Genomic DNA, 10,232 nt, shown 5'->3' on the forward strand with positions numbered 1-10,232 from the left:
TTCTCCAGTCTCATTTGGTTCCCCCAACCCAGGTCAGCGTGCTTACAGGCAGACAATTTCTGAACCAGAGGAAGGCTTCTTGCTCAGCACAGTTTCAATAAATATTTTACCAGGAGGAGAGAAAATATTGAAATCAGTTCTCCAGGTCTTTCCTGGAGTGGTCCCAGGTGGTCTTAGATGCCAGTCAGGTTTCAGGAGGATAAAGGGCTAGAAAGGATGCTTGTAGGAGACACACTGCAAGGGAGGGGGTGGGAGGCACTGACCCCCTCCCACTTCAAATGCTGTGGAAGCCGCAGTAGCCTCTACTTTATTTACTCAGGCAACGTGAGACCTGCACCCCAAATGTATAAATCTGCACGCTTATGGCCCCAAATGACACATGCACACCATACAGATATACATATATACCGACACACAAATATATACATGCCACCCTAGAAGGCTCGAGTTTTGAATAAAAAATGCTTTTCAGTTAGGTCTCCAACTTAAAATCCCAAAGCCACTGAGATTCCCAGCCAGGAATCAGTGACAAAAGTTGAAGGTGGAGAACTGAATGCTCATTCTGATAAGGATGGAAAAATAGTAATAGCTGTGTGAGTGTTTTAGTAAAATGACTAAATAGCAGTATTCCATTTTGGTTAGCATGGAAAAATAGTCTGGATACTTTACGATAAAAGGTATGCTTTTCTTGTATCCAAGTTTTGTTTTAAAAAACAAAATTATAATTATTCAAATAATTATAATTATTTGAATTATATTCAAATTATATTCAAATAATTATAATTATTCAAATAATTCCTTCTCCTTCTGTGTTTACCTCTTAAGAATACTGTAAGACTAGAATTCCAGCTGCCATTCGGGATGAGTTCTTTGTAAAGAATGGGCCCCACTCTACTTGTGGCCACACCCACAGGTTTATTTACGCGCCTGCGCTTCTTGGTAGGTGAAGACATGTGACAAGAGCCTTAATGTGAGAAGTGAGAAGAGCCTTAATGGCAGCGGGAGGGTCTGAAAACCACTAAAGTGACACCTTAATATCGTGCAAAGCAATTTAGATAATTGTCACTGGGCCAAAGCTGGTTTATGCGGACAGGCTCGTTCAAGAAAAGTGTTGTTTAATTTAAATTGTTTTCGTAAAGAAATCAGATTCGCCTAGAGTTTTCCAAACAGAAAATAGAAAAACTCACGCTGGTTTTTGCTTGGTAGCAGAAGAGTCATTTGGGGCTCGTTTCAATAACTGAGCATTTGGAGACCGATTCAAAGTTCACATTTCTCAAAGGTGTTTTTGAGAAACCCAAGACGTCATGAGATTTCAGTAAAGCTAGTTATAGGGGACCTGTGGTTGGCAGAGGCAAGCGCTGAGCTGTCGGGTGGGGTCTCTCTGCCGAGACCTGTCTGCACCCAGAGCTCCAGGAACTGCCGGCTCTGCCCCCAGAGGCCCCCCACCGCCATCCCCTGCCTTGGGTTTTCACATTTATGATCCTCTCACTTGTGGGAAAACATCCCAGAACAAGCCAGATTCACTCCCACAAGGTTTATTGAAAGACTCCTGTCTATAGCTGGCGAGAATATAAACAGGCACAACCTTTTGTGAGATAAAGGCCACTGCTGATTAACATATGACCTGTGCTCATCCTTTGGCCCGGTGATTTCACGCCTAGGACTTTATTCTGCTGCAACACTACCCCAGATACTCAACAAGAGATGTGAAGGATGCGTGATGAAACATAAAGGTGACCCCAGACTGTTCGTAATAGGGCTAGTTAAGTAAGCTGTGGGCAGCTTTAAAAAGAAACCTGTAAAGTGACTCCAAGTCCCTGAAGTGTTGTTACCTGGGAGTGGATTGGAAAGCAAAGTCACTCGATAGAGCTGAGGGGATGCTCTCATCTTTGTTCAGAGAAGTGTGTTAGTCTGTGCTCAGAAAACGTCTGAAGGAACACCCAGGTACCAAACTGGTTATCTCTGTAGAGTGATGTGTTACACAATCCTGAATTTTTTTTCCTGCGCTGAGCATGGATTTTCTAACCAGAAACAACCATGAAGTTTTTTTTAGGGGGGGCCACAGTGAGTAGCATGTGGGATCTTAAGTTCCTTGATCAGGGATTGAACCTGTGCCCCCCGCATGGGGAACTCAGAGTCTTAACCACTGAACCACCAGGGAAGTCCCAAGACTTATATTAAAATACTATTAATTTTACTCACTGCATGCCTGTGATATGCAGTGCATTTTATTTGGTTCAGAGATAGGGAAAGCGCAGAAATAAGAAGAGGCACTTAAGGCTGGAGGTGGGCTCTGCTGAGCTGGGAGAGGGGAGGAACGAGGCGAGGTGGCGGGGCTTATCCCAGCACAGCCCCAGGTCACACATGTCTGAAGCCTCAGTGCTTCCACCCTCTAGGGAGAGGATACTGTTGCAGTATTGTCTTAGAACATTGTAGAGTGAGGTGGCTACAGGCAGGGGTTTTAAACCATTCTTTCCTAGTATAAGTGGGCCTTCCCTGGTGGCTCAGATGGGAAAACAATGCGTGCAAAGCAATACAGGAAACCCGGGTTTGATCCCTAGGTTGGGAAGAGCCCCTTCTCCAGGGGAGGTGGCAACCCACTCCCGTATTCTTGCCTGGAGGATTCCACAGACAGAGAAGCCTGTGGGTTGCAGAGAGTCGGACAAAATGAGCAACTTAGCACTTTCACTTTTCCCAGTATAAGCACTTAATGTTACACAGTTATCTCTAAACACATCTTTGGTTACATCTCACAAAATTTTAATATGATGTGTTTTATCATTCAGTTCAAAGTATTTTCTAATCTCCTTTGCGGTTTTTTTTTTTTGACCCATGCATTATTTAGAAGTATACTGCTCACTGTCCAAATATTTGGGAATTTCCCAGACTGCTTTTTGTTTCTTTAATTTTCTTGAGGTCAAAGAACATCCCCTATATGATTTCAGCCCTTGGATATTTATTGAGACTTTTTTTATGGCCCAGCACATGTCTATATTGGTGAAATACATGTGCACTTGAGAAGAATATATACACTGGTTTTGTTGAATATTGTGCTTTAAGAAAGTCAGTGAGGCTGAGGTGTCTGATAGTGTGATCGTTTCTTCCGCGTCCTTAATGACTTCTCTCTGCTTATTATGTCAGTAGTTGAGAGAGGTGCGTTGAAAGCTCCAGCTCTGCCTGCAGGTTTCTCTCTCTCTCTGCCGGTCCTTGCGTACTGAAATCTGAAGCTGTGTGTGCACAAGGCAGCGTGGCCTCTTGGTGCAATCTCCCCTTATGGCTAGGAAGCACTCCTCTGCCTCTCCAGTAATACTCATTTTCTCCAAGCCCACTTTGTCTGATAAGTATAACCTCTATTCTTTCTTTTTTTGAACTATCCGTGTCTTATATTCTAAATATGTGTCTTGTAGACAACACATAATTGCTTTAAAAAAAAAATTCAGCCTGACATTTCCTGCCTTTTAATTGAAGTGTTTAGTCTGTTTCCCTTTAAGGTGATTTTTTTATATGGTTGGTTTCAAGTCCACCATTCTGATTTTTTGTCTTCTATTTGTGTGGTGGTTTTTTGTTTTTCTTTTTGGCTGTGCTAGGTCTTCCTTGCTGCCTGTGAGCGTCTCTAGCTGTGGCTTGAGGGCTCCAGAGCCTGGGCTCAGGACGTGTGCACGGGTTTAGTCGCCCTGCAGCATGTGGGGTCCTCCCGGACCAGGCCTCTAACCCACGTCCTCTGTATCGGCAGGCGGACCCTTAACCACCAGACCACCAGGGAAGGCCTTGTTCTTTGCTCTTCCTTTCCTGCCTGCTTTTGGATTGGTCAAAAACATTTTCTAGTAATCCACGTTATTTCCTCCATTGCCTTTCTTGCTGTATCTCCTTGCCTCGTCTTATTTGTGGTTGCTCTAGGGGTTACACACCATCCGTCAGTCTGTCTTGAATTAAGGCAGCACCTCTTCGTGGGGAGCAGGAGAGCCCGGCAGCAGTCTTTCCCTTCGCCTTGCTCTGCTTCTTCATGTTACTGTAGCCACACATTTTACTCCTACCTATGTCACCAACCCTACAGTATATTGTAATTATTTTTGCTTTAAAGAGGCATTTTTTTTTAAGTCAAGAGACAGGAGGAAAGGGCTTTTATATATACTCAATATCAGCACTTCTCTTGGATCCTTTGTTTAGATCCAAGTCTCCATCTGATATATCATTTTCTTTCAGCCCAAAGAACTTCCTTTAACATATCTTGTAGTGCAAGTCTGCTGGTGAAGTTCAGCTTTCATCTGTCTGAAAATGTCTTTATCTCACCTTCGTTCTTGAAGGATGTTTTTGCTGCATATAGAAATCTATGTTGACAGGCTTTCCCCCCCTCTTAGTACTTTAAAGATATTTCATTGTTGCATTGACGCATTCCGTTGCATTGCTTCTGATGAGAACTCAGAGATTATTTTTTATCTTTGTTCTCCTATATACATAAAGCATCTCACCCACTCCTAGTTGCTTCTAATATTTTCTGTTTGGTTTTAAAAAATTTAACTATAATGTATCAAGGTGCGGTTTATTTTGTGTTTTTTTTGCTTGGATCTACAGGTTGATACTTTTTATCAAATTTTGAAAATTTTCTCCCATTATTTTTGCAAATATTCCCTCTCTCTCCCCATCCCTCCCTCCCTCTCTCTCCTCCTTTTGGAACTCTAGTTACATGTATGTTAAACTGTTTGCTCTTGCCTTCCAGCTCTCTGAAATTTTATTCTTTTTTCCCCCAGTCCCCTCCACACCTTCTCTTTGCTTCAATGTGAATGCTGTCTAGTGCCTGTTTTCATGTCTTCAGCTTCACTGATTGCAGCTTCTTCAGTGATGTTTTCCATCTAAGACTATTGTATTTCCCAGTTCTGGAAATTCCATCTGGTGCTTTTTTATAGTTTCCATTTCTCTGCTGAGATTCCACATCTTTTCATTCATTTTAATTATCTTTTCAAGTTTAAACATATTCATAACAGCCATTTTATAGTTCTTAGTGCGAATACCGACGTCCGTGTGACCTCTTGACCTGTGACGCTCTGGCCTGTGATCTCTCCGTGCAGGGTCACATTTCCTGGTAGTTTTTGTTTGTTTGTTGTTTTTGTTGTTGTTTTTAATCTCAAGCATTTTTTTTTTTTTATTATATCCTGGACATTGTGGTTCTCACGTTCTTGAGAGTCTCGATTGTGTGGTCCTGCTTTGAGAATATCACATGAAAAAGAGCTGAGTTCCAACAGGCGGTTAGTTTCCTGGAGGATCAGCTTGACCTCATTGAGGCTTAGTTTTAGTCTTTGTTAAGGTGGGATTGGGCTTCCCAGGTGGCACTGGTGGTAAAGAACCCTTCTGCTAATGCAGGACATGTAAGAGACACGGGTTCAATCCCTGGGTTGGGAAGATCCCCAGGAGGCGAGCATGGCAACTCACTCCACTGTTCTTGCCTGGAGAATCCCATGGACAGAGGAGCCTGGAAGGCCACAGCACACAGGGTCGCAAGGAGTCAGACACAACTGAAGCGACTTAGCACGCTCCCATCAGGTGGGACGAGGTGTGCTTCCTCTGGGGGCTGTGCATCCTTACACCTGAAGCACGGCCCTCCTGGAGGGAAGCGTGGGTCTGCGGGGCTGAGCAAGGTCTCTGACCCTGGCCATCAGAGGCCGGCCTCATCTTGCGCCGTGTGGACCCCCAGGCAGTTCCCAGCTACCCTGTGGCCTTTCTCCCCCAGGCCCCGTGGAGCCTGCCCGATACACTTGCAGTCTGGCACTGATCAGTGACCTCAGGGAACGCTCCTGCAGGTTCCTAGGCCTGCCCCCGCAGCCCCACCCATTGTTGTGTCCTACAAAGTCCAGCTGCCTTGAGGCCCCAGACTCCAGCGCTGTGTCCCCCTGCCATGTCTGGGGCCCACTTCTCCCTAGCCATGGAATGGGTGGTCCCTGTAGGTCAAAATCCAGGGTGAGTGAGTTCCGCTCGGTGTGTTTCCTTTCTCAAGGATCACAGCCCCACGTGTCTGCTGACCAAGTGCCTGAAAAGAGTTGCCTCATAGCTTTTGTTTAGTTTTATGGCTTTTTATGACAGAAGGGAAACAGGATGCCTGCTCCTCCCTCCTGGTCAGAACTGGAGACTCAGCCTGGTTTTGGTGTCACATAGACCTGAGTTTGAATCCCAGCTCTTCCACTCACTGGCTGGTGACCTAGGACAGTACACAGCGCCTCTCCTTACCTAAAAGGCTGCAGTTAGCCTGAGGGCTGGATAATACCAAGCATGACTGCAGCAGCGCTTCACGTAGGGAAAGGTCTCGGTTGCCTTTATTACTCCTCATTAGCGAGCGAAGCCGCAGCCACTCTGCACATGGTCGATGCTGCTACACAGAATTTGACATGTCATTCAGAGGAATCCGTCTTTGGTGGTCGTCATCCTCAACATTAACCTTATCCACTTAACTTTAGGATTTCAATTTCTTCAACGTAGGAGGTCAAGTCCTTAGCTTTAAAGTTAAGAAAACTAAGACTGTGCTATTAACAACTCATGAAACCGTGGCTGGACCCTTCCGGCGCTGGCTGCCAAGGTTTTCGTAGCCGAGGAGAGGGCAGCTGTGTTTATTCCTCCCACGCTTGGTGACGGGCATGCCCTGTGTGTTGGCCCCAGGGGTCTAGAGATACAGCGGTTGCTCGTGGCAGAAAGGCACCTTGTGCGTCCCTTTGTTGTACAGCCTGATCGTGTCTGTGGACTCATCATCACGGGGGCCATGCAAACTCTAGGGTCCCCACCCACGCTGAGTGATAACAGCGTGAACGTGGACATCACACTGGTCCGCATGGTTCTCTGCCAGAGTGTGTCCACCCCCAACACCCCCCGGGGCCACGGGCTGTACTCCCCGGAGCCGCCGAGGCCCTGCGGGTCCTTCTCTGGTGGTGACAGTCCTTGTCACGTCTTCTCCACGCCGTCCATTTCTAATATGTCCTTCACCAAATGCATTCTTTTTCATTCCACAGCATCCTTCCTCGGCTTCTTTTATATTTCCAATTCCTTTTTGATACTTCCTTTCACTTGGACACACACCCACACTCAGAAAACCCTTTTATATTTTTTTCAGTGACCTTTTTTTTCCCCCCCAGCAGGCAGCACTGGGTCTTCGTTTTGTTTTTTCTTCTCATTCTTCCTTCTATTTAAAATTTAACGGGCTTCTTTCTGCTCCTCTCTCCTCTAGTCTGCTGTGGGCAACTGCTCAAAGAAGCCGTGGCGGACAAGTCCAAATACAGCGATTTGATCCAGCCATTTTTCGAGAAGGAGATAGCAGGTAGGCCTTGCTGGCCGTGACTCCCAGAACCTGTGGAGAGAGACTGTTCTGTGTGAGGCTCACAGGGCATCTGGGGGCTCCCAACTGGGAAAGACCACCAGGAAATGGAAACCAGGCTTTCTGGGAGGCAAAGGCTCTGGTTTTCCCCCCCAGCTGGTCATCCTGGCTTCCAAGCAATGGGGAGCTGGGGGGCAAAATCTGTGAACGTAATGCCTTTCACTGAATGTGTGAAGTGGCCCTCTTTCTCAAGAATGCTTGCTGTCACTTAAAGCTAGGAGCCAGGAGAGGCCCAGAGCTGCCCACTTCTTTTCCTCCTCCTGTCCCAAAACACCAGGGGCCAAGATTCTGATCTGGTCAGCAGTCAGAAGCCAGGAGGCTCAGACAGCCTTGCAGACCTGAGGACTGACCGGCCATGGGTCCTCAGGGGAGGCTGGACCAGATCATCTTTGCAGACCCCCTCTGTGACCTAAGCTCCAAAAGCGTGTCCTCAATCCAAGCCCGTTCTCTGCATTTCCCTGAGTTCACAGATGAACCCCAGAGAAGGGACAAGGTGCTCAGGCCACAGGCATGCCGGCTCACTCTGGGCTCCTCCCCAGGGCAGTGTGTTTTCCTCGCCCACATCTCCCATCCTTGTGTAAAGGGCTGTATGTAGCTTCTCTGTGCGGTGAGCATAAGCGAGTCATCACGTCTGCTATGAACAGGCACTTATTATGAAGAAGGCTGACCCAGAAGGAGGAGGGGGCCGTGGAGACAGTCAGTGTGCGCATTGGCTGGACACCCTCACTGCCCAGTGCTCCTTTCTCCTCCTGCCGCTTCTGAACAGGCTGCTCGCTCCTGATCCCCGCTCTGAGGGTCCGCCTGGGGAGGACGACCTGGCCTGGCTCTCCCCAGGCCCTCCTTAAGGTGTCCTGGACCCCGTGGTGAAGTTCCAGTGAGGCGGGCAGAAAGGGATCCCCCGGGCGCGGCGATCAGAGGCGGGAGACCCGATGATCTGGGCAGGCGAGTCTGTGCGCGTCGCCGGCTGGTGAACAGGGTCAGCCAGTGCAAGCTCTGGTGCTTCCCCGTCTGGTTCAGATCCCGGGGTGCCCGCCCCGCCCCACAGCAGCATCCCGGGGTGCCCGCCCCGCCCCGCAGCAGCATCCTGGGGTGCCCGCCCCGCCCCGCAGCAGCCACGAGGCCCGGGCGTCTCCGTGGAGAGGTGGGGACAGAAACCCTGGGTGCCGGGTTCACATGAGCACGGGCTAGGATGTGTGCATGTGCACGGGCCGTGGGGGCAGCCAGCAGGGACGGAGGCCTGACGCTTGCGCAAGCCCACTCGCCCTCCAGCGAGCCCAGCTTCCCCGTTGTTGAGACGGGGGACGGGGGTGATTGGCCCTCTGGAAAACATCTGTTGCTCTAATGAGTGAATAAGATAACAAGTTAATAGATTTATGTCATTTTAAATAATGTTGCTGCATGGTATTCCATCCCACAGACTGGGTGGGTAATTTGTACAATTCTCCCTGACAAAGCATTTCGTGGTTCAGAAAAAAAGACAGTGACCAACCAGATGAGGCAGTGTTGATGGGGTAAATCTCAGGCAAAGGGAGGCAGAAATTCCTTGCCTCTTCTTGGAAATGTTCTGTACCTTTGAGTTTTTTTATTAAACTAAAAAGTTGTGAAAAGTGAATATTTAGGTGGTTTTCAGATTTGCATGCCTTTCAGTGATCCTGTAAGGCACCCTCCTGTGACAGGGAAGGTTTGCAGACACTTCTGATTAGGTCAGAGGGAACCTATGCCCAGGAGGCCGGTGGCACTGAACTAAGGCGCCCTCCCGCCCCTGGGCACCAGACGCTGGAGTCCTCTGTGGCTTTGCATCTCGGGATATTGCCTAGTTGTTTGTTTTCTATCATGGCTGAAACAAACTCAGCAGTTTGGAACAACACACATTTCTTCTCTCACGGTCCTGGAGGTCAGGACTTTTAAAGTCACGTGCTGGCAGGCCTGCATTCCTTCCTGAGGAATTCTCTGGGGACGGTCTGTTGCCTGGCCTTTCCCAGCTTCCGGAGGCCCCTTCCTCCATCTTCACAGTCAGCAGCGCAGCCTCTTCAACCCTCTCTCTCTGCATGCTAAACACAGACCCAGGGGGCCTTTCCACTGGCGGTCAAGAGGCAGAGTTGTTTTGGTTTTTATTTTTCCTTTTTTTTTTTTTTGGTGGATACAAAGGAGACTGAGCGCACACTTGCATTTCCCGTATAGGGAGCCAGACCGTGGCAGCTTCAGTCTTCAGCGCTTTGTGCTAATGTTTCCCTCCGCAGCCTTCTCTTTCCTTAGCCGAGGTAGCTCTACACTCCTCCACTTGCTGCAGAATTAAAGACACAACAACCACCAACATCATATCTTCCTCACAGAAGCAATAAGTCCTGTCATTTCACTAATCCCCATCTCGCAGGGATAACAAAGAATGCATTTACATTCATCACCACTAACAGGGGCTCATTAGTGGGCTGTGGAGACGCTGCCGGGGAAACCGGAGCGCCGGGCTGCTGGAGGACGCACGCGGGAACCACCAGGCCTGGCCGCCCGCGTCGCTGCCGCCCAGCAGAAACCGGAAACGGAAACTTCGGTGATTCTCCACCGAAGTTGGGCTTGAAGGGAAAGTTTGCCTGAACCTGGAAGCGCCACGTTGCCACCTCACATGCCGGCGTCCACGCACCCACGGCCTGCGTGGCCGGCGTCGCCCCTCAGGCGCAGACTTGGGGGGTGGGGATCGGCCGCATCACCCCTGAGTCCTGAACCCAGAGGAGACAGACGGGAGGAGAAAGAGACAGGGTTCTGAGGGTACAGCTGGGCTTCCTAACACGCCCCGACCACGTCCAGACCTGGGGAGGCAGAGGTGTGGCGGGGACGGGACTGGCCCAGGCCCTCCCCAGGAAGAGCCGAGCAGGGCCTGAGG

The 10,232-nt window shown here is 48.9% G+C and overlaps 1 protein-coding gene across 2 annotated transcripts in view; it reads left to right on the plus strand.

Annotated features, from left to right (window-relative positions):
* Positions 1–10,232, plus strand: part of AK8 (adenylate kinase 8) — a 138,102-nt gene that overhangs the window by 58,522 nt on the left and 69,348 nt on the right. For both annotated transcript variants that reach the window (XM_010856769.1, XM_010856768.1), the window contains exon 10: positions 7,208–7,297. In XM_010856769.1, coding sequence (XP_010855071.1) covers positions 7,208–7,297 — 90 coding nt within the window. The remainder of the gene's footprint in view (positions 1–7,207; positions 7,298–10,232) is intronic.

Source organism: Bison bison, unplaced genomic scaffold (assembly GCF_000754665.1).
Source record: "Bison bison bison isolate TAMUID 2011002044 unplaced genomic scaffold, Bison_UMD1.0 scf7180017864375, whole genome shotgun sequence".
Lineage (NCBI taxonomy): Eukaryota > Metazoa > Chordata > Mammalia > Artiodactyla > Bovidae > Bison > Bison bison.